Genomic DNA, 27,844 nt, shown 5'->3' with positions numbered 1-27,844 from the left:
TGAGGAGAAGACTGAGAGCAGGAGAGTGATATAAGCTGCTTTGAGTTCTTTGTAAAAATGGAGGGATAATATTAATAATAATATTAATATCTGTCCGGAGAACTATTTCCCTTGGAGCTCAACGGGGGTTTTACTCTTCGGTAAGCGACTACAGTATCGGATACTATTGTAGCTACACAGGCGGTGCTTGTGTTTGCTCCTCCACCCTTGCATCTGCAAATAATTTTCCTCTGTCCCTGTATCCCTTCATTCAAATAGCGAGGAGACGTCCCTATATAAAGACACACAGAGACTTTGGCAAACTGGCATATGCAAAAACCTGCGTTTATTTTGCCCTGTGCACTTGGATCCCGAGCCTTCCCGCCCCCTGCGCTTCCGCCTTCCATGCGGATCGAATCCTGCGACAGCGCCCCCGTGTCTCAACGTTCCACGATTCTCCTTTCCGCTTGCCGATTGGCTCCGCCGCGTTCGGAATCTCCTCTTCGGACCAATCGCCGCTCTCCTGCGAGCTACGTACAGGAAGAGAGGCACGCCGCCCGGGAAGGTTTGAATTTACAACGGAGGGTCGGCGGCGGGTGAGCCGCGCGGGCGGCGATGGACGAGCCGGACGAAGGCGGATCCGCGGGAGCGGCCAGGACAGAGCCGGAGCCCGAGCCCGAGCCCGAGCCCGAGCCCGAGCCCGAGCCCGAGCCCGGATCGCCGTTGCGGGAGGAGGTGGCCCCGGCGGAGCCCGTAATCGTGCCAGCAAGTGGCGCGGAAGGGGCGAGGGAGAGCCGGCTAGAGGGGGCGGTGGAGGCCGCGAGAGGAGAAAAGGGGAACGAAGAGGGCGATGCACGGGAGGGGGAGCCCTGGCAGCCCGCGCCGGACGACGGCGGCACGGAGCCGCAGGCAGCGGAAGACGAGCTTAAACTTGGCAAGTAGCTACTCCCCCCCCCCCCCCCCCCCTGAGAACGATCGCGCAATTTGCAAGCCTTTGGCTAGCTCGCCGTGTTCATTGTTTGGTTGCGGTTCTCAGCCGAGCTTCTTCACGAGGAGCCCTAGAGGAAGGAAGGCTTAGAAGTGCAGCTAAGCAGCTGAGACAGCAAATGAATGATCTTTCTACCCTCTGCTTTTGCAACCTTCCTTTGCATGGTTGTTTTTTTTGGGGGGCAGAGGCTGAACCCCAAACCCTTCTAGCTACCTGCCCCGTAGGGGTGGGCTGACTAGTCCTTTTATTCTGCACCAGCGGCCCTGCGACCATTACTAAGCTGTCTGGCAGGCAAGGGGCGGATCGGTCTGTCTAGGGCTGGCCCTTCCTTTGACGGGGTGAGGCAGCCTCCATAGACAGCTGACGATGACTGCCTTTATTACTTTAAAACATTTGCATGCTGCCTATTGTGCTGCAGCACCTCTGGGCGGCTCACAATCCTAAGAGAAAAACCACAGCAAAAACTAATTGCAACAGTTAAAAGATGCAGTACTAATTAGGCAGTATTATGATGGCCGAGGAGGAGAAAGGGGGCTTGCGGGATGTTCTGACTGGTGCCAAAAATAACGGGAGTAGCTCAGGCTGCTTTGCACCAGGACATGGGCAACTGTGCCTTGGGCGGCAGATTATATTGGGCTGTCGGTGACTTTGTCCCAGCAGCCTTCGGTGTTTCTCTGCTCGCTGTGTAGGAAGAGACTTTCCTTCTTCCATGGCTAGCCCAGAAAACAGACAGACTGGCCGAGGAGCAATGGAGTGACCTCTCTCCCCTCTGCCAGCTCACTCAGCAGCTGGGTGAGTGGTTAAACACCTTCTGGCCTCTTTCCACTCTTCCGGGAAAGCCTGGGGCCATCTCGGACCAGAGACTTGAAATTCTGCCTGCCTCCGTACAAGTCTGCCTGACTCTCCAGATCGTTGTAGGTCCTGCGTTAATGTGCAGCTCCTAGAGGCAGGGCCTTCTTAGAAGTGGACCCTCCACTTTGATCATCTTCATGGCATGTCTATAGCATTGTATAGCCAAAGCTTGCCAGGCTGCTTACAAAGATTAAAACCACAATATTACATGATAGAAGCCTTATATATGCAAATAGATGATACATGCATATTCCTAAAAGCAATAGAAAGCCATCAACAACAAGAAAAAAGACCTGATTAAAATCTCATGTGCCATAAAGGGGTGGGAAGGCATAATTTAGTATCCAAAAGACAGCAGTGTTGGCACCAAGGTTGCAGAGATGGTTAGGTCGTCATCACCAAGGTACTTTTTCCCCAGTGCAGTCCTCTAAATCTACTTTTCAACGGATACCTGGAGGAGGGGCATATCTAATGTTATTCCAGGTGGCATGCTGTGTCCTTCTGCCAAACAGTAGAGAATGTATGGAGGAAACTCTGCAAAAGTGACCTTTTCCTGGGAGTGTGTGGAGGGCAGGAGGAAAACCTTCTCTCCCCCAGTCTTCTGAGAACTCCTGGCTCAACACTAATTGAAACTGGTGCATGTTTGGGTATTCAACTGCAAACACATAGGGAGAGTTAGCTTTTTGGTAGGAGACAGACTAGAGGGTTCCATCAGATGTGCTGTCCATCAAAGAATAAATCCACTTTGGAAACTAACTGGATGGATGACTTTTGTCTTTGGCCTAAGATGGGGGCGATGAAAGCGACAGCAGTGACTGTTGCAGCCGCAGTGACTACGGGAGTCGTGGCAAGCCGGGAAGCGCCTTGCAGCGGCTCGTGCCGGAAGGGAGCGTGCTCTTCCCGGACACCTTCCAGACAAACAGCCTCCTCTTCTACGAGCGCTTCAAGGCCTACCAGGACTATATGTTGGGTGAGTGACCCCCTCGTCTTCTCAGGCCCTGCTTTGGATCTTGCCACCATTCCAGGTTCACTTCTCATTCAACCCTACCTTCTCTCATCCCAGTTCCCTTCAGACGTGCAGTTCCCATCATCCCCAGCCAGTGTGATGGCTGGGGATGATGGGAGCTGTAGTCAGCACCAGAGGGTGCCAGGCTGGGGGAAGGTTGATTTCTGCATTTGCTTGTGGAATTTATATCCTGTCTTATTTTAGACTGCAAAACTTCACAAGACAGACATGCAGAAAGTACCCACGATATCAAGGATGCAACAACCCATTTTTGCAGGCCTTCCTTTGGAAGCTGTCGGCATTCCCTGACTTATAGGCCTCTGCTCATCCGTGCGGTGCATCCCGTTCTGCTTGCAGGGCCGAACTCCTTCCTTCCTGCTCCAGTAACAGTTGAGCAGCCAAGTCAAAACTGTTCTTTCTGTGTCATAGAAAATGCGAAGCTGGAGAGTGCTTTTCTGGTTGCTTTTGGCTTGGTTTGCTCTTAGAGGCACTCCTGTTACAAAGCTTTTTGCTCAGCAGGTCAGGGGCTGGCTTGCAGGGTCTGCTTTATCTGTACTCACTACGACGAAGGTCCAGATCTGTCTGCACTTTGTATTAAAGCGTCCAGGCTGCTGTTCTGAGTGCCAGAACAGAAGGGCTCTCTCCGCCCTCCTGCCCAAACATTAACTCCTGGTTTCTTCATTTCAGTAGTACAGTCTGGGACCAGAGGGGCCCATGCATTATTTTGTGGTTGCTATTGGAGCAGGAGCAGTGAACTGTGGACCCATGAGTCACAATTCCTAATTTTTGCCTGTTTACAAGAGCTGGGTCATCATGGGAAGGACGTTTTACTTATTCGATTTATATCCTGCCTTTTTCCTACCAAGGGCTCAAGGCAGCTTACATCATCCCTCCTCCTCCATCTTATCCCCACAGCAACAACCCTGTGAGGTAGGCTGGGCTGAGAGTCTGTGACTGGCCCAAAGTCACCCAGCTGGCTCCATGGCTGAGCGGAGACTAGAACCCAGGTCGCCTGAGTCCCAGTCCCGCGCTCTTAACCACTACAACCACTACCATTTTGGAGAGTATTCATTCGTAGGGTTTTGCATAGTTGAAGGACACGTGACTGTTGCTGTTATGTGCCATCAAACGTCTCTCTTCCTGAACCCAAAACGAAAACCATAGAACGGTTTTCCTTATTTACGGATGGCAAGGGTGCTAAACTAAAGTAGGCCAGAACTTTGTAGCTTTGCCTCTGGAATCAAAGGAATGCAGCCCCTTGAGAGCTTCTCCAGAACTGGAGGCAGCCCTCGGCCTGCATGGCATGATTGGGAATCGGAAATGCAAATCACCCATCAGTAGATCTAGGAGTCCTCTCTTCCACACATAGATGGTGCGTGCTAAACGTCGATCCTCATCTCCCCTGGCCCCCAAACTTTGTTTCCAGCTGACTGCAAAGCTTCAGAGGTGAAAGAATTCACAGCGGAGTACTTGGAGAAGGTCCTCGAACCGTCTGGCTGGCAGGCCATCTGGCGTACCAACGTGTTTGACGTGCTGGTTGAGGTAAAAGGCTGGTTTGCTCCTTAGATCAGGGTGGGCTACCCTGTTGCAGCCCCACAGACCTTCTGGCCTACAGCTCCCCAGGGCACGTGGCCAGGGGTGAGGCCGATGGCACAGGCTAAAATACCTGGGAAGCCACAAGGGTGCTTGTCCTTCTATTTTAGACATTGACCTCCTTACATTAGCTGATTCCTTTAAAATAATGCAGGGATGTGGCCCTGCCAGAGTTTAACTGCAACTCCTGTCATCCCTCGCCCTTGACGAGGCTGGTTCAGGATGATAGGAGTTGCAGTCCAGCAATGCCTGCAGGCCCCTGTGTTCCCCATCCCTATAGTAATAGGTTTAGGAGAGCCACCTAGGTCAACGGTTCCCAAACTGTGTTCCAAGGGTTCCACAGAGGCTCTGTGAAAAACCTCAAAGATCGAATTTCAAATGAATTTTAAAATGGAACCACACGAGGCCAATGAATCGATTGTCAGTTGGTGCCCAAGCAGCAAAAAAGGAAACACATCACGTCATTTGGTTCCTAGGACTCTGTTGCGTAGTGCTGGGAATAATCAAAAGACTTCGTTTGAGATATTACCCTATAATTGCTTTATTCATTTGTTCTGCTGAAAATGTTTTCTCGCTATTTCCAGGCCTACTACCTTATGCAAAAGCACTCAGGCAATAGGAACAGATGAAAGAAGGAAGATCGTTGTGGGTTCACAATGCTTAGTAAAACTCAGGGGTAGAGTTAGGGTCCCGCAGGGGGAAAACTGTCTTCAGAAAGGTTCCATGACTGGAAAGGTTGGGAACCGCTGACCGAGAGGGCCAGTGGTAAATCTACATGGATGCCGAAAAGCTGCAGGCATTGTGGGAGGGTGTGATTTTTGGCTGAGAAGTGCCCTCCCCTGCAGCTTTCCCCATGCCTCTTCTTTTCCCCCCACAATGCAGCAAACAGTTCTTACTGCTGCCCTGTGGAAATCCAGAAAATAGCCCAGTTTTTCTCTCAAACAGCTTCACAGGCTGATCGGGGGCGAAAATGCAGCGATGCTGTCAGCACATAAGCTGGGCAGGAGCTTGTTTCAGACACCCTTGGCTGGCAGCGACTTGCTGGCTCACCAGCCTTGTTCTTAAATGAAAAGGACATCGCTTGGTCCCACGCACCTCTGGCTGGGTGACCTGCAGTCCTAGGAGCTCTGATCCAGTGCTGCCTTCAAAGCACTTGCTGCAGACAGACTCTTGCTGCAGTTTGGGTCCTTTCGGCATGCTTGTTTTGGGGTCTCGGAGCTCTCGCTGCAGCCCCCAGGGGGTGCCATCCATGCGTCCGATTCTGCCCTGACTTGGGGTTATTTTAGAAGGAAAAGCAGACTGTGTGTTCTGCAGTTGAAGTAAATAAAAACCATGCACCGCTTCTGTGACGTGTGCCAGGTTGTCGACGTGGAGTGCGCTGCCCTGAAGGCCGTCGTGCGGCTCTCGGAGCCCTTCCTGTGCGAGAGCCAGGAGGGCGTCTTCACGCTGGAGCGCATGCGGGAGCTGCTGGAACTGAAGGAGCACCGGCTGCCGCTGCAGGAGCTGTGGGTTGTTTTCGATGAATCGGGGGAGTTTGACCAGACGGCACTCGCGGTTGAACATGTCAGGTATATGTGGGGCGGGGAGAAGGCAGATCGGGGGCTCCTGGGAGAGCTGTGGGGGTTTTGCGGAAGATCTGCGGGGTCTTCTGGCTCCCAAGATCAGCAGGGCGTTCCGGATCCCAACAAAAGCAGCGAAACAAGGAGCCTAGGTTGTTGAAAAGAAGAAATGTGGGATTTGAGGTGGTGAAAGCAAGGAATGGATATTGTGTGTGTGAGTGGGAGGGCGGGAGGGAGGGAGGACGGACTGTCAGCTTAATCCTGGAATTAATTCATAAATCCCTGGACTGCGTATGTGCTCTGATCTAACTGCTTAATTCTGTCTGCGCATCGAGTCCCGCAAGCTGCTCTTTCCCACCTGCATCCACTTGGATTTCCACTGATCTTGGGAAGGGCCGAACCTCCCATGAAGCAGGGAGAATCCCTCCGTTTACATGGCAGGATGAGAGGGGCAGCAACTCTGTACTCCCCCTTTCCCGACAGAGGACTTGCTCTTGCCATCGTTCTCCTCCCACCCCACTAGTTAGCTTTCCATCCGTTGGAGCTGCAGATTAGCAATGTGAAGGCCTGGGGGGAAGAAAATCTGAAAAACCCAGCAAATTATTTTGGGGAAAAAACTTGTTTCCTCCAATTTTCCCCCCCTTAGGTTTTCCCATCTCTACTGTGGATCCCCTTGGAGAGAGCAATAAGTGCCTGATCTCTCTGGAGAGCTGTATTTTCTGGAAACATAGCCTGTGCACCTCCATCAGCTGGCGAGACTCAAATGTTTCATAGCTGTTTCTCTCCCCTTCCTTCCAGGCAGACCTGGACAACACAAAGCCTTCCATGTTAAAATGGAACAGCTAGACTAGCTTTGTAGTACAAAAGAAACAAGCCAAGTTAGAATGCGGGCCAGTAGGGAAAAGATATGTAGCTTATTTTTTAAAGCTTTTATATGCCACCCAATACTAAACGTCTCTGGACAGCTTAGGGTTAGCTTAATGATACCAAACTGATTTCGGGCTGAATGCCGGCCTCCTTTGCAAACTGAAAAAAGCAAAACCACTCCTTTGAGTTCGGTCCTCCAGTTTCAGGGCTGATTGCTTGAAGCAAGAATTAGACGGTCTTTTCCTGACCCTCCAGCCTTCAGATTAGACTTGTTTGTTTCTTAAATTTCCGTACAGCCAGTATCTGAAGCTCTCTGGGTGGTTCCCGGCAATTAATGCATACGTACATGCAACATAAAGTGCACTGTAAAATTTTAGAAGTATAGCATGAAATAGAAATAAAATGAAAGTAAAATGCAACAGCTAGCAGCTTGCTGAAAGGCTACCTAATTTGTTTTTGTCTTCCGTCCCGATTCCTCGTTCTTTGTGTGCCATTTCTCGTTGATTGCACGGCTGTGGGAAGGGACTGTGTTAATTTTGCTGATTGCATGGCACCCACCGCAGGAGTTTTTATGCCTGAGGAGCAGGATAAAAATACTTTAAATGGAAACAAATGTTTTCTGAAGCTGAAACGGCAAAAAACAAGAGACCAAATTAATTTGGAGAAGCAAATTAAAGGGGGACTAGAAGGGTTATCGTGGGATAAGAAGATACGAAAGCCGGTGCAGCCAAAGACTGAGTTAGACATTGAAATGGGAGAAAATGTTTTGTGGTTCCTGCATTCTGGACTGCTTTGTGAATCTTCTCCTCTGTTTCCGGGTCCGAATCAGCCACCTTGATTTAATCTTTTCTTTGGCAGGTTTTTCTACAAGCACATTTGGCGGAATTGGGATGAAGAGGACGATGACGACTTCGATTACTTTGTCAGATGCGTCGAACCTCGGCTCCGATTGTAAGTGCCCCGGCAGATACTTTTGAGCCCTGGAGCCGGCCGTTCCGGGGGATCTGGACCGCACTGTGCTGCCTTTGTGGCATAGCTTTGCTGCAACTCAGGTGTGCTGGTTTGGGGTATTCAGGTGCTCAGGCCACAAAGGGATGGGTAGTCCAGTTCCTGTGTGCAGGTAGTCTCCTCTCTGGCCCGGGTGTCAAATTGGGTCTGTGAGGCTAGTCTGCCAGTCCGTGGAGCCCCCAAAGAGGCCTTGTCCGATGAAGAACAGACAGGATTCCCCTGCATGTCACCTGACCCTCTGCAGAGGTGGGTTCTGTCGTGTCTTTGCCTGCTGGTCCTAGGAGGGCAACCGGTGCGAAGAAGCAAAGGCAGCTGGGCCGCATTCCTTGGCTTGCCCCACTCCCTTCTAAGCCAACGAGAAGAGCTGAGCTGGTTTGGGCCAGGGACGCACCAGTCCAGCATTCCCTTCTCCTGGTGGCTGACCAATGCAGTCCAGGTAGGAGTGCAGGTGCACCTGGCCGCTGATGTTCTCGACTTACAGAGGAAGGCACTGACGCTGGAGGCCTGTTGCAGTGTTAAAGGGCTGGACCTGCAGGTACACATTCCCACTCAGCCATGTTGCCTAGTGGGTGGCAGTCAGTCTCTCAGCCTGATCTAGCTCCAGCGGAGCGAAGCTCAGGGAGCCAAGGTTCCATTTGGATGCCAGGAAGCACTTCCTGACAGTCAGGACCCCGAGGGTGTGGAATGGGCTTCCACAGGAGCTCGTTGAGGCCCCATCGGTGCGGGTGTTCAAGGATAGGCTGGACGTCCACATGGTGGGCATGTTGTGAGTGGAGCCGGCTGGGGCCAGGGGCCAGACCAGATGGCCCGGGGGGCCCCTTCTGACTCCCTCTGTTTCTATGTTTCTAGCTCATGGGGTTGCCATGAGGATAAAAATAAGGGGTGAAGGAAGGTTCTGTAAGCATTCTTGCAGTCCTTGCAGGGGAAAAAGACAGGGTATAAATGTAATATGAGCCCAGTGTTACAATGATAGCTCCATTCTCTGTTTCTAGTTTTACAGACTGGGGGCGGGGGGGGGGTTCTTTTTTTCCTCTTTTGCAGCAGAAACATTCTTAGGGAAGATTGCAGAAGCATTGATTAATGCTGTCCCATGCCTGGCACTGACTTACCTCTAGATGGCAGTGCAAAACTGACTTGTAGGATTTTATAGGTGGGATGGAAACATTTTTAATTCAAGGCATTCTAGTTTAGACCAGAGACATCAAGATGCTTTGAGCCTTCCTCTGGTCCAGGAATACACGTCTCCGCTGAATAAAGCAGGATTTGTCCTTTTCCACCCTTTTTGCTGAGTTCCTTTTAAAGTGAACTATCTAAATCAGGGCTGTTGGAAGTCCTTTGGCCCATGGGGTGGATTCCTTTTTGGAGGAGCCTTTCAAAGGCCACCCTTTGGCCAAAATCAAATGCAGACAGGGCCAAATATCAACGTATTCTAGCCTGAAGTGCTTGCTACTTGTAACTAAGCATTACAGAGGCATTTAAAACCTGGAAACAGGAGGAAAGTATGTAATAGCCAGGAATCAACCCACCCAGTTGTAGTCGGGGTCCGCAGATGTGGATCCCAGGAGACAAGATTTGGCTTCCTGGCTTGAGGTTCTGCTCTTCTGATCTAAATCCCAGACCCCAGTGGCCAACTTTTGGTTGCTTGGAAGCACACAAGCATGGACAGAAGACAGAAAGCCCCCATGGCTGCTGACTGTTGATCGCCAAGGTGGGGACCTTTTAGCTCAGTGGGGGTCCATGCACTAGAGGCCGGAGGGGCCTGAGTCCAAAGTGGGGTGTAGGGAATCCCCTTTCCTTCCCCTCCCCATCCCGGTCCATCAGGTTTCCAGGGAAGGGACAGGCCCCTCTCAATGAAGAACTGAATTTCTTGCTTCTAGAGGGACTTTTGAGATTTCTATGGCTGCAGGTTTCTGGCCACTCATTTGTCATCTTAGGTTGCTGCAAGCAGCTGGAATTTGGAAATTGTGAGATCTGAGCATGAGCAGCACAGGAATTTGCTGCTGATTCACTGGTTCTCTGTGATTCATGTATTAATATTGATATGCTGCCTTTTTTCCTCCAAGGAACCCATGGCAGCTTATCTAATCCACTTCCTCTCCATCTTATCCTCACAAGAACCCTGAGAGGTAGGTTAGCATGTCGTGAGCGGAGCCGGCTCGTGCCGGAGGTCAGACTAGATGACCCGGGAGATCCCTTCTGACTCACTCTGTTACTATGTTAGGTTGAAGGGCAGTGACTGGCCCAAACTCACCCCTTTTAATTTATTAGGACTAGCCTGTTGCACTAGTAAACGCTCACATGGGCTCGTAGACCAAATAAAAATAATTAAACAGCTTGCAATAATAAAACCTGTAATCTCACTAGCTTAATTCCTTAATATGGTGTTTGCTGCAATATCTTATGGCATAAATGAATAATGCGTGGTGAGAAGGGCTTTTTTTGTCTTGGATTTTTTGCCAGTTTTTTTCACTGGGCCTCAGCTGCAAGTGGGTGGTGAAGAGTTATTTCTGGCTCAGAGATTTTCAGCTGGGATCAATGACTGCAAGTTTTTAAAAGCTCGAGCTTCCTCGTACAGCCTTCAGACCCATTTTTCTTGCCAAATCTGTTCAGATCTCCTCCTAACAGCCCCCTAATCCTGACTTCCAGGTACTACGACATTCTGGAAGACCGCGTCCCTTCTGCTCTTGTTGTGGACTACCACAACCGCCTTTCCCAATGTGAGGAACTCTACCGCATGTTTCTAGACCTCAGGAACAGCATTTCTGGCAGCGATTCTGAGTCTGAAGCAGAAAACATCTCCATGGTAGAAGGGATGAAACTGTATGAAAGGATAGAGCACCTGAAGCAAAAGTTGAAGATTATTGAAAATCCTCTGTTGAGGTAAAGTGATTGTTTTGTTTAATATTTAAAAATAGAGTGAGCTCAGTGCAACAGACTAATATAGTTGTGAAGGCCTGGGGAAAGTCCCCAAAAGAAAACCAGGGTGCAAAACCCAGAGAAAATTGGGGGAAGTCCATACCCCAGTACACCCCATCCTCCATATATGAAGGACCCGTTTCCGATCAGAGCTCCCCACAGCTGCTAACTTTAAAGTAGGGGGAGTATGTTAAATGCAATCCTGATTTTTTTTGGTGGCCTTCTCCCAGGTGTGTTTGACTGCAATGCCCATGATTTCTAGCAAGAATGAGGTGGAGGGCGTCAGGTTGGGGTATCGCCTCTTTTGACCCCCACCCCCTCCTAGTGCAAAATCGTCTATGAATTTTAGATGCCCCTCTCAGCAGCGTTGCTCTTTCTCAAGGTACGTGTTTGGTTATCAGAAGCACACCGGCCTGCAAGCGAAGGGCGTCCGTCTGTCCGGCACCACCATCACTCACGTCGTCTCTTCTACCGTGATGTCCAGCCTCTTGCAGTGTCTGATCCGGGACAAGCTTTCGCCAGAGTCTTTCACTGAAGAAATAGAAATCCAGGTATGGTCCTTGCATCTCTTTTGGTGACACATGAAATTGTTTTGGCCCAAGAAAGCACTTTCTTCCCTGGCATCCCTCAGCTCACATTCTGTACTGTGATTTACACATGAGTAGTCCTCCTGACTTGTTCTTCTCGGACCTTGTTACAAAGTGCCTAGTCTAAAATGACTCCAAATTTCAACCTCCTGCCTTTTATGTTTTTTTTTTCCATAAAACAAACCTGCCTGGGACTGCAAAGTACCCCAGAATCGCTATAGGAATAGCTGTGTGGGGTATTTTCATATCTTAAATAAAAAGCCCCCACAAAAGGAACAAGAGAATGTTCAGTACGGATCGTTGAGCCAGTGTCGTGTAGTGGTTAAGAGCAAGAGACTGGGACTCGGGGGATCCGGGTTCGAGTCCCCGCTCGGCCATGGAGCCAGCTGGGTGACTTTGGGCCAGTCGCAGACTCTCAGCCCAACCTACCTCACAGGGTGGTTGTCGTGGGGATCAGATGGAGGACAGCAGGAGGAGGAGGATGTAAGCTGCTTTGAGTTCTTAAAAAAGAAGAAGAAGGCAGGATATAAATCAAATAAATCTTGGTCTCTTTTGAAGGCTGAGCCTGGCTAAAACCTCAGCAAAGCAGAATTAAAATCTATGGAGGGAAAGCTTGCTATGATTAAAAAAATAATAAGAGGCCAAACTGCAGTTATGCAAAGAAAACATCAAGAAATGGGTCTCGGATGCTGGACCTAAAACTTCGGCAGGCTCATACGGGGCTGGAAGGCGGCTTCATATTGAATGTTCCATGTGTTCTGAAACCCCAGAATCCTGAAATGGAAACAGGCGGGGGAAGCCACCCAGGTTGTTCCCCTTGCTTTTATGGCCGCCGTGGTTCTCTCCCCAGTTCCACCATGACCTGCAGTCCGCTGTGAACGCTTGCTATGAAGGCGATAGGATCATCGTGTGCCCCGGTCACTACTTTGTGGAGGGCATGTTGTACATTGCAGACTCCATTGAACTAGAAGGTAAGTGCCTCTGCTCAGCAAAAGGCCCGACGTATTTTCCTCCTCGCTAAAGAAAACACGTGCCTGTGTTTCTCTTGTTCTGCTCTTTCGCAAGCGGCGGCTGGTTTTCCTTTGAAGCTTATTTCCTTTGTCAGTGGCAGAGGAAGGCGTGGGGCAGGAGGAAGATGGATAAAATTAGACACAGTGCAAAGGAAATGCACCAGCAGAAGGGTTTTCTCTTTCTCATCATTTATTTTGTGTTATGAGGTGAATTATGAAATAGGATCATGTTCCGTTTCCCAATTTATGCTATATCTTGGTGTTCTGAAGCTGAATTGTGCAAAATTCAGGACAGGCAGAAGTTGATACTTCTTCGGATGGCACATACGATATGGAATTTGGTCCCGCGAGATACAACGATGGCTGCTGTCTTAGCTGGGGATTAGACAAATTCACGGAGAACAAGGGTATTGATGGCTCCGAGCTGTGATGCTTACATGTTTTCCCAAGTCTTGGAGACCCTCTAGTCCAGAGGGAAAGGCTGAGGACCACAAGCATCTGGGCGCTGCTGTGTCCCTGTCTTTATTCTTGGCTTTCATAGACATCTTGCTGGTCACGGTGGGAAGAAAAGGCTAGGACAGGTCCTTAGTCTGATGCAGTAGGGTGTTGATGTTCTCATCCATGGGAACCACTCCAAAAAGATGCTCCTGAGAAACTCTCCTCAGCTCTTCTTGATTGCTTCCATGAAACACTCCTGCTTTCATCTCCACAATTTTATGCCCGTGAAGTTTGCCGAAGGACAGAAAGCTGCTTTATCCTGGACCATGTAGTCCAGCCCTGTCGACGTGGGGGTTTGCCTGCCTTACGTGGAGATACTGGGGACGGAACTGGGGACCTTTGCCATGCAAAGCGTGTGCTCTGCCACCCTGAGCTGTGGTCCCTCCAAATGGGTGGGCTTTTGTATAGCCTGAAATGCCTGATCCTGCCTAACCTTGGAAGCTAAGCAGGGTCGGGCCTGGCTGAAATCTGGATGGGTGACTTCATGTTGTAAACTGCCCAGAGAGCTTCAGCTATGGGTGGTATAGAAATATAATGAATACTAATAACTATTGTAATTGTTATTTCAGGCCTGCCGTTCAGATGCTAATAGAATAGGCTGTAATTTGGTGTCAGGCTGCCACCAAGTTCTGGTGGCAGGTTGTGCTGAGATCTCAATCTTTATCTTGTCAAAACTTCTTAATGGAAAGCGAGCTGAGGGTTTAATTTCTTGCGGCTCTCAGCTCTTGCCCCCTTCCCTTGCCTGTCTTTTTTATTTACTTTTATTATGATGATTTTCTTTTTCTTTCCCGTCTCTTGTGCACTTGATTTATATACATATCTGTGACAGTCTGCAAGGCCCCTGCAGGATATAGGGTTTCGATAAATTTATTTTATCTGTGGGAATGAGGATAAGATGGTTGGGCACGCGGGGTGGTATTTATGACAAATCGCATCCCCATCAGAGAGGTCAGGCGAACGTTAGCAAGGAAATTAAAGCCTGTGAGAGCAGACATAGCCACCAGCTTTTAGGGAACAAAGGCCTATGCTGAGTTTATTCACAGAGTCGACTCAGTGATTGAAGAAGCACTATTGCTTTTCATCGGAAGGATTTTTTTTCCTGTCCCCTTTCTGAAAGCCACGGAAGCTGGTGAAAATACAAGTCTTCGGTGACACTTTAACGATATGGGGGTATTAACGAGGTTGGATGAGTGTTAATGATGTGGGAGGAGGGGTGTGGGAGAAGGAGACCTAATTGATCCATTGTATATTGGCACAAAGCACCTAAGGTCAAGCTGAAGAGATCATTCTTTGGCCAATTATCGATAATTGCAAAAAAGAAGAATTTGAGGAAAAATGGTCTAGTAACGCTCTCTGGTAAAAGTTGGCGCTGGCCCTGTTATGCGGGGAGTACTCCTGTACTGGGGGATTAGAGCTCCTTTTCCTGCACAGGAGCTCACTAATCTACCATTTAAAATAATTGATAAAATGTAGATAAGACTTCACAGTATGAGCTGCAAAGATAGATTAATTAGTGTGGTGGCTCTAGCTTGGATTCACGGTGAAATTGCAAAACTTGAAAAGACGATGTGCCACTGCAGAAGGCTAGCTAGTCAAAGCAAATGATCATCTGAGCAACTGGATATTTGTAATATTGGGGTCATGATCTAATTCATCTGTCCTGCAGCGCGTTTTGCATGCGGTTGTGAATTAGGAAACTGGTTTGCTTTTGGCTTCCCGTTTACTGGTGTTGGTATCTTTTTGTTCTAAGTTTTAGCTGTGTTTACAGATTATTGTAAGAGGAAAGCATTGCTGTATTGGAATGGGGTGCCGTTAGTCAGATCTCCTTTTGTAAAGGAGGGGAGGTCAGGTATGACTAAGCCTAAGCTGGCCTGAGGACTTCTTTTTAACTAGGCCAACTGCTGTGTGTTCCAGTTGGCCACCTCAAGAAGAAGTGCTAGTTTACTGTAAAAAATATTAAGAGTATCCATATCTGGATGCACAAGCTCGGTTCAAATGAAAGAGCAGGAGATGGAGTCCCAGCAGGACTGGTCTTTTTTTATGTTTTGGGTGGTGGGTCAGGCAGGGCACTCCATGCTGCCCCCCAGTGGGCCCCTGCCACTGCCACCCTCTGCTGTAGCTCCTCATCCATTCTGTTGGTGACATGCAGGTGTGTCAGGGGGTGCCACGCAGAGGTGGGTCATGGCCTTTTACCCCCTGCAGAGGAGGGCAGGACATGTTCCAGTGGAGCAAAGCTCAGGGAACCAAGTTCCAGTTTGGATGCCAGGAAGTACTTCCTGATGGTTAGGACCCGGAGGGTGTGGAACGGGCTTCGATGGGAGGTGTTGTAAATCCCAAAGGTGAGGGTACTTAAGGACAGGCTGGACATGTACATGGTAGGCATACCATGAGTGGAGCCGGCGGCCAGACTAGATGGCCCAGGAAGCCCCTTCTGACTCGCTCTGTTTCTATGTTTCTATGTGCACTTGACAGGCAGGGTCATCAGCTCAGTCTTCCCTTTGTCCTTAAGCTACAAGCAATAGGCAGACTCTTTGTAAAACAGATATCTATTGGCGCTTTGCAGCCACAAAGTAACTCTCTAGTAAGCTGGAAGATAAGCCTCTGCATATATTAAGAATGATTGCTGAACCCAAACTGCGAACTTCTCCCCAAAACCTTTCCCTTTCAAGTAACTCTGTACATGGCACCCCGAGGGCGGCTCCACCTGGTGAAGGGCCAGCTAGCAAGATCCAGCCAAGCCCTGGGCAACTCGCCTCTCCTGATGCCTCATCATGGGGTCATGGACCAAGCAAGGCAACACCCTCTTCTTCCTTCCTTCCTGGGGCCCCTCCCATCTATTCCAAAACATTTTCACTCTCCTGTTTGAGCTGGGAACCGGTGGGTAGTGGCCAGTGACCCTTTAGAATGGGGAGAACCACACAAAAAGTGGATACAATTGAAGGATTGGCCTTCGGCTGAAAGAGGCATGGCTTTGGGAGATGCTGGCTGAGGTCAGTAGGGTCCATCCAGACTGGGCGAAGTTTGAACTTTCAGGAAAAGTAGCCCAGGTGCTGAAATGTACCACCCAACACAGTTTTTCAGCACCTTGGACAGTTCAAGCCATCCCAACGGCAGCAGGATGGGACATGCACTTCCCACCACAGCCCCAACCCCCTTGAGGAGCTATCCATGGTGCTGAAGTTGCAGCCCTTTGAACTCCAGCACCATGGACAGCTCCTGCTGCCACTATCAGTGGGATAGTGTATGAACCCTGGGCTCCTGACTGAATTTTAAAGGCGCTCTCCAGGGTATAACCCACTCACTGTAGAAGAGAAATCAGCACCACGGATGGCACATTAGGAGGTCCCACTACCCCCTCCAGCAGGGAAACTGCCCAATGATCTTGGTGTCACCAGCCTTTGCTGGCCCAGGGCTATTTGGGCAACCACAGGTGGGGTGGACTTGCGGGTCACTGCTGCTTTCTTGCTACCTGTGAGCTCTCTTGAAATGCTTCCTATTGGTTTCTGTCCCTTGGAAAGTTTTTACAATCAAGCTTAATGGTAAAGAGCCAGTGAATAGCAGTTTGTGGACTCTCGTTTTCTTTAGTATTCTAAAAGGATCCTGTGGTTCTAATAGTATTTATATTATTGCCAGATGTGGTGTTGTTTTTGCTAGTGACAAGCGGTAAAAGCTTTACGTGCTCGTAAATTTTTCTAAGTGGTTTTGAGTAAACAAGTCTGGATGGTTTAGTTAACTCAGCAAAAGAAGGTGGGTGGCGCTACCTAAATGCCATGGAGCTGGGTAATTCTGGCATTCACTCATAGAGTCCCCATAAGTCAGAGGCAACTTAGGCAAGCAATCCCTAAGGTGTTCAATTAGCGCCCCCCAAGGGGTTTAATTAGCTTCTGAGCTGTGCTAACCTACCAGGGTATCTCACCTTTTCTTCTGCGATTTTTCCTAAAGGCTACGGTCTGCCGGATGACATTGTGATAGAAAAACGAGGGAAAGCTGACGCCTTTATCGAGTGTACGGGAGCAGACGTCAAAATCTCCAGCCTGAAGCTGATTCAGCACGAGGCAGTGGAGGGCATTTTGAGTAAGTCCTTGAGCTTGGCATCAGCCTTGCAGAATCAAATGATCACAGATGCATATTTCTCATTTAGTTTATGTATGGAGGGTGCCAAAAATGTATACACATTTTAAGAAAGGAAAAAAACTTTATTAAAATTGTAATGCTCAATATATACGGATCACAAAAGAGGAATCATGTTTGACTTCTGCAATGACAAGGTGCTCAAAGTGGTTACCTTCAGCACCCAGTCACTTCTGATTACGGTGAACTGCTGCTTGTGTATACATTCTTTTGGCACCCCGGGATGGGTTGCTGCGCTGAAATCTCACCTTTTATTATCCCCACCAAGGGAGAACCCAAAGGGGCATTTATAGTACTCCTCCTTCCCATTTTGTCCACAAAAAACCCTGTGAAGTGGGACACTTGGGGCTTCGGGGACAAGTGGCAGCTACATCCTGGCTTCCGTAACAGGGAACCTGCGATTCCATTGTTCCAAGAGCTTCAGCAGCTTCTGGTCTGTTCCTGGGGACAACTGGAAGGGCTGCTTGCGAGCCCTAAAGTCCTGTGTGGCTTGGGAAGAGGCTCCATGGAAGACCTCCTGTAGGAACAGGCCTGCTTCTTCCGATCTTTGGGAGAGGTCCTTTCAGTGCTGCTGCCTTCAGAGGCATGTTGGGTGAGGGAGCGAGGGGGTCTTCAGGCTGGCCATTCCCGGGCTCTGGATTTCGCCGCGGTCTTCCTGCCGCAGGCAAAGACCATTTCTATTCAAGCGGGCCGTTGGGCGTGAACCGGTCCTTGGATCACTGCCGCTTCTGTTCTGCTATGGATTCCGTCCCATGATTGTGTTCCCAATCATGTTTGGATGCACTTGTTTCAGTGTGGCATCCGGCTGTTTTCATATATCTATGATTTCAGCTGCCTTTTCAAGTGCCCTTTCTTGGGGTAGAAATGCAGCGTACAGAAATCCACTTGCCCTGGGTTAGTCCACTGGGGGGCTGATGGGCCATGTCCTTGGGCTTCCTGGCTGGGACGGCAAAGCCAGAGCGGTGTGGTGCAGAACGGCAGAAGGCCTCTTAGGTGGCCAGGTGTGGTCCGTCAGCCACATCTGGATTGGTGGGTCATTGATAACAGCCTCTTTTCCTGTCTGCCTCGTTGCGTTCCTTGTCCTCCTGCTGAGCAGATGTGGCGTTTGCCATGCTGGTTTGGTTATTAGACCTCCTCCTCCTCCTCCTCCTCCTCCTCCTCCTCCTCCTCCTCCTCATAAATTTTATCAGAAACAAAACAGCTATAATGAACAGAGCAAGCTAAAATAGACAAAGTTGCCAAGGGAAAGCAATCAGTACGGATTCAACCTATACAATTAGTCCCCAAAATATTCCTGTCTTCCAACATTCCTTAAAAATGTAAGGCAAAAGAAATCATTAATCTATATGAATGTGTCTTTTCTTCCACAGCTCTACACCCCTTTGCTTTATCAAAAAGTTAGGTGTTAATACTTTCCTTGCTCTTTTCTCATGTTCTCTTTTTCTTTCTCTGTCTTTTGTCTCCTCTCCTCTCTCTCTCTCTCTCTCCCCCCATGAAACACATTTTGAAATTGCCTCTGTATCCTTCTGGGAACCAGGGCAGAATATGATAAGTCAGATTCAACAAGTCATACTAAATCCAGTGCACAGTAATGGCAACCAAAACTGTTCTTCAGCCTTGGGAAGCAACTAAGATCCCACTTACAATGCACAACGAGATTCAAGAATTATAGAGCTCTACTGTCCATTTCATACCAAATTACTAAAAGAAAATCCAATTAATACAGGGATATTTTCTTGAATTATAGAGTAATATGATTGATTGCAAACCAGTGCAGCTGAGGAAAAAAAATGCTATACACAATACAGGTCTTTTAATTGGACTGGTTTTATTTTTCTTATGTTTTTCTATAGCTATTTATGTGCCCAAGTTCTGCTTAATATTGTTACTTATATACATGAAATTGTTTTTCTTTAAATATGGGATAGTATGGAGACGGTACAGGGAGAACAGGGGCAGGAGAAGGGGGGAAAGCTTTCCTGTACATACTGAGCTGGAAAATGAAAAACTTTTACTAAACTGTTACTAAAATACCAATGACAGAACCATTTCAAGCAGCAAGAAAGATGGACAAACACTTAAATGCTTGGGTCAAATATAAATATGTTGCCTTTGTTTGAAAAAATGGGGAAGTTGGTTTATTGGAAGGGTATTCTGCAAGTATGGGGCGGCCATGGAGAAGGCTTTCCCCCAGGTCTCAGTGGTTCAAATGGCTGGGCCTTCTCTCCCTATAAAAGAACCTTCAAAGGTTTTGGTTTCAGATTCTGATTCTGATGCAAGGCAGAATTGACAGCTAAAATGCCAATAATAAGCCACCGCAGTTGCTGAGAATCAGACAGATTCAAATTCTGTGGCAAAGTTGAGTAAGCAAACTGAGGAGGATGTCAGATGGGCCTAACTTGATTAAGCTGAGTTGAGGCATCAGAGTAATGGGTCTGACCATTTTGGGAGCGTTGGACTCCAAGTTAGTTGGCCTTGAATCTTCTTGGAAGGCATGGGTTCCTCTTTTCTATTTGGAAGGGAGAGAGGGTATGCAGTTTGAAATCAACCTCTTATTTATTTATTTATTAACTAACAATTTTTATACCCTGTCCTTTACAAGACATCCCAGGATGGTTTATAACAATAAATAAATCACACAATAAATAAGTACAACAAAATACAACATAACATAACAAGCAAAACAGCATAACTGAGCATAACAATGTTAAAACCTAGTTAAAATAATTAAATATTTAAATATTAGGCAAATAAAAAGGTTTTTGCCTGGTGCCGAAAAATACAATGTCTTTTTCATTCAGCTACATTCCCCTAATATCTAGTATTCTAACTAGGCTCGTTTTTCTTGTTACTCACTTCTGCAGAGCTCTTCTTTTGTACTACAGAGGCAGCTTTGCTGCTCAGCTTTAACATAATAAACATAATAAAGCCTTTAAAGCCTTTTAATTTGAAAGATTTCATCCTGGTCTGTTTGGCAAGTAGTGGGGAAGAATTGGCCAGGGCAGTAGCTTTACATTCTGGACTTAAAACTGGGTTTAGTGTTTGTGTTTAGATGGCAGTGCACATGGCTTCACTTCAGAATGTGGTATGTTGCCCTGCTACACTTAAGGGCACACCGTGTTGCGTTGCGTTGGGGCCCTGGACTACTCCTTCCTCTGGTTGTCCGGTAACCTTTCCCCAGACGAGAGTCCTTGGAGAGGAACGAAGAGCGATGTCCTGCGGAAGGAAGCCTTTGTTTCTGGAGATTTCCTAGCCTGCAGAACCCTGCTGGGATATTGCAGGCAAGGCGAGACAAATGACAAAGGCAATTTTCACCTCTCTGGCCTCCTTGTTATCTCTTGCCTCTGAGCCCATCTAGACAAATTGTGGAGCCCGGGCTGGAAATACTTCGGATTCTGTCCCCCTCCCGAGCCGGAGATGTTTCCAAGGTCATGCCAGCAAACTCAGAAAGCAGTCAGCACGGATCTTGCCATGATAGCTGCAAAGGGTGAGAGAGGATCATTGGAATTCAGGGTGAGGATAATCAGAATTCAGGCTCTCAAAGCCAAAGCAGTGCCTTGGACTATTGGGGAGGCCCTCTGAAAATCCTGCAGTCTTTGGGGTGCTCTCCAAGAGTTCACAGGGGCTCTCTTCCTTAGTGATATCACTAGCTTAGTTATCCCTGTTCCTCTCTATTTTGCTTATACGCAATATTGATATTCCGTACCTTGACGGAACTGCTCAGCATGCCCACTTGCCCTAGCACCGGGTATCAGGAGATTTCTCTTTTTAAATGTTTGTTGCGGAATGGAAAGCTTCCGCCTGTCCTCCTTCCCTCCCTCCCTCCTTCCCACCTTTGAATTTGACAGTAATCTTGTTGACTGTGTCCTTCTGCCTTTTGGAGTAGGTGATAATTAACACTTCATCATCGTGAGGTAGATTTGAATAACAAATGTTACATGGACTATCAGGACTATTTCAGCACCTTTTTTTTTAAATGTGAAAATATATTCGCACACCAAAGGAAAGGGGGTCTTGGACCACTTTTTGGTGAGAAGTTCCTAATTGCATCTCCCTAAAATAGTCTTAAAGGGTAACTTTCTTTACGGATGTTGTCCTTGTTCTGAATGTGTAACGGACAACTTGAGGCTTAGAGGCTGGGCCAGTTTAATCCAGGCTAAACACCCAGGGCTTTTAAACCCTGGGTTGATGTGAACGAGTAAGAATACTTGTGTGTGTTGGCCAACCCAGACATGTCCCCTGGCTAATCTGTCGTGATGTCTGAACTCTGTCTTATTTCTCCCCCAACAAGCCAGAGAAATCTCACATGGCTTATGGGTGGGTTGTTCTTCTGGCTTGTTCAGGCAGAAAGAAGCCAGAGCTTCTCAAAGAAGCATCACTGGGTTTTTAGTGCATTAGTTGGAGTGGTATTTGCGTCTGAAACTCTTGTTTCTGTACTTTCTGTGCTGCCCATAAGCCCCGAATGGCTCTCAGGGCGGCTATAGACTTGTTTTAAGGCACATTCGGCAATTTGAGGGACTGGGTTCCACTGCAGAATGGCTGCCCTGTGAGGCACAGCAAATAACAAGCAATCTGTCCATGCCTCGGCATAGCCTGAAGTGCCTGATCCTGCCTCATCTTGGAAGCCAAGCAGGGTCGGGCCTGGTTGCCATCTGGATGGGGGACTTAATGTTGTAAACTGCCCAGAGAGCTTCGGCAAGGGGCGGTATAGAAATGTAATGAAGAATAATATTCGTAATCTATCCAAAAATTCAGTACAAGGGAGACATGGGGTCTGAGCTCCTGTCCATGAAGGAGGTTCTTTGAGACGACAGATTTTCGCTCCTGGTGAACCACTTTTGCCGCCATTCCAGCTGCCAGTGATACATTGCATTATTGTTCTTAAAAAGTAGAAGGGTTGGGCATCCAGAAAGGTGTCCCAGGGTGCATTGATGCTTGTTAGCACCATGTACACTTCCCCAGTCTATGCCATTGTTTGTTCGGGTATTTGCAAGCATTCTACTCTTCTTCTCACTAGGGTGCTTCTCCAAGAGGGAAGCAACAATTAAAACCACAAAATGAGACCCAAAAAACCACACACCAAGGAAACATTAAGTGGAAAACAACAGCTAATAAATCAAAGGTACATTAATGTGCAACCGTCGCGCCTTCCAGAGTAACAATAGATCTTAAAAATGGGCTTAAATTAACCGCGAAAATGTTCCTCTTAAAAACAAATCTATAGCCAAAACGAATTTCATAAGAAAATACTGCAGCAGCTGAAGTGTAATTAATGCATACCCTCAAATTGGTGCAATTCCCCAAAGGGAGGATATTGGTTTATACAGGGCTGTTCTGCAACAAAATGTTGCAGCATGGAATGCTTCTCGTCCGTGTTTGAGCCATGTCCTTGTCCCCTTTGGGATGCTCCATTTCATTTCCCCTTCTCTCCCCCTATCGCACAATGCATTCTGCCCTTACTGCGTGGTTTGAGGGGTTACTAGGCTTTTAAATTCTACTTTTTGGGGGACTTCTGTGAAGACTGGTATTCCTTATGCCTGCTGCTATCTGGTCGCTCCTCTGGAGCAGGGCAGAATCTAAGGCTGGGGGCCAAACTGGGCCAAACTGCATCCCTCCTGATGATGGATCTGATGGGACCATCTCTTGTCTCCAACTGATCCTGAAAGATCCTGTCTTTCCTTTTTGGGGAATGACTTCAGTCTGCCCTGACAGACTTAAACTCGGCAAACAAGGATTTCAAGGTTTCTTCCTCCTCAAAGGAGGCAGACAGGGAGGAATTAAGTCACTTAAGTACTTAAATTACTTTCATTCCATTGATTACATTTCTGTATTGCCCAGTGGCCAAAGCTCTTCAGGTACTGTGGCAGATTCATCCTTGCCTAGGAACATCACATGGGAGTTTAAAAATTTAGGGTTATGAGATAATCAGAACAACTCTACACGCTTCCGGGCACCGGAGGGCAACAGAGAGTGTCTCTCATCCCCTTGCTATCCCGTAACTTGGATCAGCTTCCTTTCCCTGTCTTCCCCTTCTTCTCTCCTTCCTTCTCTCCAGCTGAGAAGAAAGTGAGTCCTTCCTCCACGAGAAGAGCAAATAACCGCATCTCATGTCAAGCCATGTTAGTCTTTCTCCAGCAATGTGTAAGAAGGACATCTTTTAATCCAAACTGCCTCTAATCAGCAATCCTTTGCCTCTAAAAAGTTAACTGCACTAAACTCTCCCAGTGATAAACCTGTCATTCGGTGACTTCCCAGCTTTGTCCAGCTCCCCCTCCCGCCGCCAATTCTTAAAGGTTGTAATGCATCTCCTGAGGCTTAGTTGTTGGCACTAAAAGCTTTAAAATAAAATATTCATGCGAGTTTTCTTTTCTTTTGGATTTTGACCCTGTTCCTCTCAGCCACTGGATTAGGACCTTCAAAATATCAAATTTGGCTCACAAGCTGAAAGATGCTTAACATACCTTTTCCACCAGCTGATTACAGTTAATTGTGTACTACTGAGATCCTGAGAATTAGGAGAAATCCCCGAGTCTTCTCCAAAAGCAGAGGGCCTGTTGCTACAAGTTTGCATTGATTGCTTGTTGACTCTAATTTGTGCTTGTTTATGAATGTTTGTATCACCAAAGAGAGAAATTTAATAACACAGTATGGTAACACTGTATAATGAAATGGTGCCTCTTTTTGACTGAACTGACTCATATTGGAGGGAGCAAAGCTCAAGGAACCAAGATTCAATTTGGATGTCAGGAAGCACTTCCTGACAGTCAGGACCCCGAGGGTGTGGAATGGGCTTCCCCGGGAGGAGGTTGAGGCCGCATTGGTGTGGGTGTTCAAGGAGAGGCTGGACGTGCCCATGGTGGGCATGTTGTGAGTAGAGCCGGGGGTCAGACTAGATGGCCTGGGAGACCCCTTCTGACTCACTCCGTTTCTAGGTTTCAAATTGACCCATGAGTGACTAAAAATACCGGAGCTGAAACATGTACCTCAAACACTGTAGAATTCCTTCTTTGTTTTACTGTGCTTTCCTGGGTTATCATGGCTAGAACCTGACTGCGTGTAAACTGATTCGGAGTGTGACGTTCTTTTTCAGGTGTTCACCAAGGGAAGACTGTACTGGAGAACTGTGTGCTGCAGTGCGAGACGGCAGGAGTTGCCGTCCGGACCTCTGCTGAGTTTTTAATGAAAAACTCTGACTTGTATGGCGCTAAGGTAAAAATGGAAATCAGCTTGCAGGCTGCCCTTTACAACGTAATTCTTTGAAAGTTTGCAGAGGGAAGTTCCCCTGAACTGAATGGGGCTCAGCAGGTGGGCAGCCTTAGGTTTGGACTCGAGAGTGTTAGTCCTCACTGAGCCTGGAAGCTTACTGGGTGACCCTGCTCTCAGCCTAACCTACCCTGCAGGGTTGTTGTACGGATAAAATGGAGAGGAAGGTTGCGTATGCTGCCTTGGATTCCTTGCTGGGAAAACGGGAGGGATATGAATAGAATTTTAACAGATGCAAATGCTTCTGAAGTTCCTCTTGAATTATTGAAAATCTTGCCACACACGCGTTCGAGATGTACACCTTATCATTACGTGTGGGTCAGACCTTGGCATCCATTGTAGGAACGGCATCGTGCCAGGGTTCCGAAGCGGTCCCCCATCCAGTCAGGGACCAGAGCTGGGCCCGCTTGGCTTCCTCAAGTAAGCTGCATCTCATGCCTTTAGGCCAAGGACAAGTGAGTAGGGACCCCTGGATGCTGGAACATAGGAAGGTGCTAATACTGGATCAGAGCAAGGATCCATGTAGGCCAGTTTTGTGGATGCTGATGGCTAGTGTCTCACAAAGAGTCCAAGGCAAGATTCCGCCTCAGTCCGTCTAGCAAAGCCGAGGGTCAACACACAGGCTGTTCCATGGAGCCCTGGCCCTATGGACGGCAGCCCGGATGATGTGAGGGCTGATGGTGGTTGTAGTCCAGCAGCATGCGGAAGGCCACACAGTCCCCAGCTCTCCTGCAGAGGGTGTCCTGGGAGCCGAGCGTGTGCCTCCAGGTCTGTCTTTTCCATGCCTTTGGTCCTCAGCATCTCTTTCTAGACCTGCTTATGCACCGTTTCTGCCTCTGAATTTCAGGGCGCTGGCGTAGAAATCTATCCAGGGAGCACCTGCGCCTTGATAGGGAACGGCATTCACCATTGCAAAGAGGGCGTCCTCATCAAGGTGAGTCCTCGCTCGGGCGTGGAGGGGGCGGGCGTGCCCGCTGGACTGCGGGGCTTGCTCGAGGCGCACAAGGAAGTGCCTCGGTATTTGTGGGGCTCCAGTCCTGCCCTCTCGGGCCAGGCCAAGGGGGACGTCAGGGCCATCCAGTTGTGGCCAAGCAGAGCTTTGTCCTTTGCTTCTTTACAAGGGCTGGCTGCAGGGGAGAATGGGATAGGCCATTGCGTCAGCATGGCCATGGGGCAAGTTACTGGGTCTCAGCCTCCGATTCCCATCTACACACTGGGAACCAGCGGGATTTATTTTGCCAGAGGGACTGTTGGATCGGGCGAGCCTAGCACACTCATTTCTCTGTGCTGTCAGGACTTTTTAGATGAGCATTACGACGTCCCCAAGATCACCCTGGTGAACAATGTCATACATAACAACGAAGGCTATGGGGTGGTCTTGGTGAAGCCAGCCGTCTCCTCGGAGGCCAAAGAGAGCACGCCAGAAAGCATGGAAGGTAAGGTGCAGCTGTGGCTCCGTGCTGCAGCATGAGCTCTGCCTGCTGAGGGTCCCAGGTCCATCTCCAGGCAGAGCTGGAAAAATCCCGCCTTGAAATGCTGGAGCGCTACTGCCTGCCAGTGTCAACCCTATTGGGTTAGATAGACCAATGGTCCATCGTATAATAGTTCCATGGTAGAAGGCACATCCTTTCTAAGACTGAGGCTGTGGCAGTCCAGCAAGTTCATGGAGGAGAGGACCACCCATGGCTATAAGCCTGGATGGCTGCGTACGACGACTCCTCGTATCGGAGGAGTTAGGCCCGTGTGCACCAGTTGCTGGGGAGCTTAGGCGTACAGGTGCTGCTGTAATCATGCCCGGCTTCCTGGTTTCCCATGCACAGCCAGCTGGCCACCATGGGAATGCGATGCTGGACTGGATGTACCTTTGGTCTGATCCAGCACAGCTCTTAATGCTCTAAATGCTTCCACTAAGCCCTGCAACTGTGCACAACAGTGAGGGTCTTTTCAAAAATCTCCAGCTAGAAATGTTTGCAGGAAGACCGGGGCACATCCCGTTTCGCTGTCTGTGTGTCTTGCATTAGCTCTGCTGACGAAGTGAGGATGGTGGTGATGTCGCCCACCTCGGGATGGGCGGACATGGGGAAATCATTCTGTCTTTGTTTCATCGATTGGCAGGTGTCTTTTGTTCAGTCTTAGGCTCACTGGCCGAAATGCATTTTGTGTGAATGCTTAGTGCAAATTTGAACTTCTGGAAAAAGTGTAAATCCCCCCAAACTGCACCAATCCTCTATGTATTTTCTTACTTTTGCATATGAGGGAAATGCACATTTCTCTTGCAGGCTTTTGTCTTCTATGTAATGAAATTATGGAACTTTAAAAAATGCAGCTTCATGGAAAAGCTGGTCCACTGTGGAATTTGTGGATCTGATTCCTGAAATTCAAACTCATTTAGCCTGTTGTGGATTTCCTTGACACGCCTAGGCTCATCTCAGTGGAACATGGGTGCCGAAGTTTATGGGCATCGTAGAAATTCTGGTAGGTGGGTTTTATTGCATCCTGCTTGCTCGCTTCCACAGGCATCTGTCTGGTTTCTGTGCAAACAGAATGCAAACAAAACACATCTTTTGTCGGATCCAGTATGGTTGCTCTTATATTCTTATTTTCCCCTTACTAGGAGCAGGTCTTTTGTAAAACTTTTGGGTCTTAACTTCCCATTCAAACCAAGTCACCCCAACATATTTGACGTCACAACAGGGAACAATCTATTATGGTTTGGAAAGTTAATTTCCTCCCACCTACTGTGTGAATTACAGCTAAGCTCCAAGGGAATGGGAAATTCCGAGGAGGGTGGCACATTTTGTCAGCGTCCCTGCTAATCAGAAATCGCAGGGCAGCATCCCCGTGAATCCTGGCGCCACTACATCACAGAGGGATGGAAGCGTTGATGGAGGGGCAGCTTGTTAAACAGGGTGAACTAAATCGATCGTGTGAGTGGGCGTATGTGGATCTATTAAATAGCCTTGTTTCTGATTCAGAGCAAAAAACGGTCATGCAATCCCCAGAGGCTGCTGCCAACCCCGGGACGGAAGACCAGCCTAGTGATGAATTTGGCCTCTGCGGAAGGGTTGATGTCGTGGGGCACGCGGAAGGCAACTCTGAAATCGCCCACGAACTTTCGGCCGCCTCGCTGAAGAAGAGCCAGCTGCACAAGAAAAGGCTGAGTCACCTGAGAATCACGGAGGCTGACGATGACCTGATGACTCAAGAAATGTTTGTGTCCATTGCGGGCAACCAGTTCAAGCGAAATGGGAAAGGGAGCTTTGGCACGTTCCTTTACTGACTTTCTGGAACGACACGGAAGTCGTAGAGCCATTGCGGCTGCAGGCTGGCGTTGTTCTGAAGCAGCCGACATGTTCTTGGCACCTGTCCTTTTAACTGGGCTGCATTTCTTGCTTCAGTGTGAACCTGGCGTATTTATTCTTTTTAGCAGCTTGCTCATTGCACAAATGAAATCTGTATTCTTTGGAGTGAGTGTTGAGCCTGGAACTTGAGAGCAAAAATCTCTCTGGTGGAATCTTTTGAACAGAAAGCTCCCCCCGCCCTACCCACTTGCTATGCATGTCACTTTTTATAATATTATTTATCTC

The 27,844-nt window shown here is 48.4% G+C and overlaps 1 protein-coding gene across 1 annotated transcript; it reads left to right on the top strand.

Annotated features, from left to right (window-relative positions):
* The first annotated feature begins 384 nt into the window (after positions 1-384).
* On the top strand, positions 385-27,844 carry SHCBP1 (SHC binding and spindle associated 1). Its single transcript, XM_044428059.1, has 14 exons — positions 385-544; positions 746-913; positions 2,607-2,789; positions 4,252-4,367; positions 5,778-5,986; positions 7,703-7,795; positions 10,499-10,732; positions 11,151-11,319; positions 12,206-12,326; positions 16,806-16,937; positions 24,085-24,203; positions 25,105-25,191; positions 25,552-25,693; positions 27,233-27,844. Exons 1-14 carry the CDS (start codon positions 385-387, stop codon positions 27,535-27,537), a joined length of 2,238 nt encoding a protein of 745 aa, XP_044283994.1. The 3' UTR covers positions 27,538-27,844.

The sequence above is a fragment of the Varanus komodoensis genome, unplaced genomic scaffold (assembly GCF_004798865.1).
Source record: "Varanus komodoensis strain SLA01 unplaced genomic scaffold, ASM479886v1 scaffold19, whole genome shotgun sequence".
Taxonomy (NCBI): domain Eukaryota; kingdom Metazoa; phylum Chordata; class Lepidosauria; order Squamata; family Varanidae; genus Varanus; species Varanus komodoensis.
This window is presented reverse-complemented; position numbering and strand designations above follow the sequence as displayed.

Excerpts from the sequence above, each read along its gene's own strand:
- SHCBP1 (XM_044428059.1), top strand. The coding sequence starts at position 385 with ATGCGGATCGAATCCTGCGACAGCGCCCCCGTGTCTCAACGTTCCACG. Across the intron at positions 545-745 it reads GAGGCACGCCGCCCGGGAAG|CAAGTGGCGCGGAAGGGGCG; the intron begins GTTTGAATTTAC and ends TAATCGTGCCAG. Across the intron at positions 12,327-16,805 it reads AGACTCCATTGAACTAGAAG|GCTACGGTCTGCCGGATGAC; the intron begins GTAAGTGCCTCT and ends TTTTTCCTAAAG.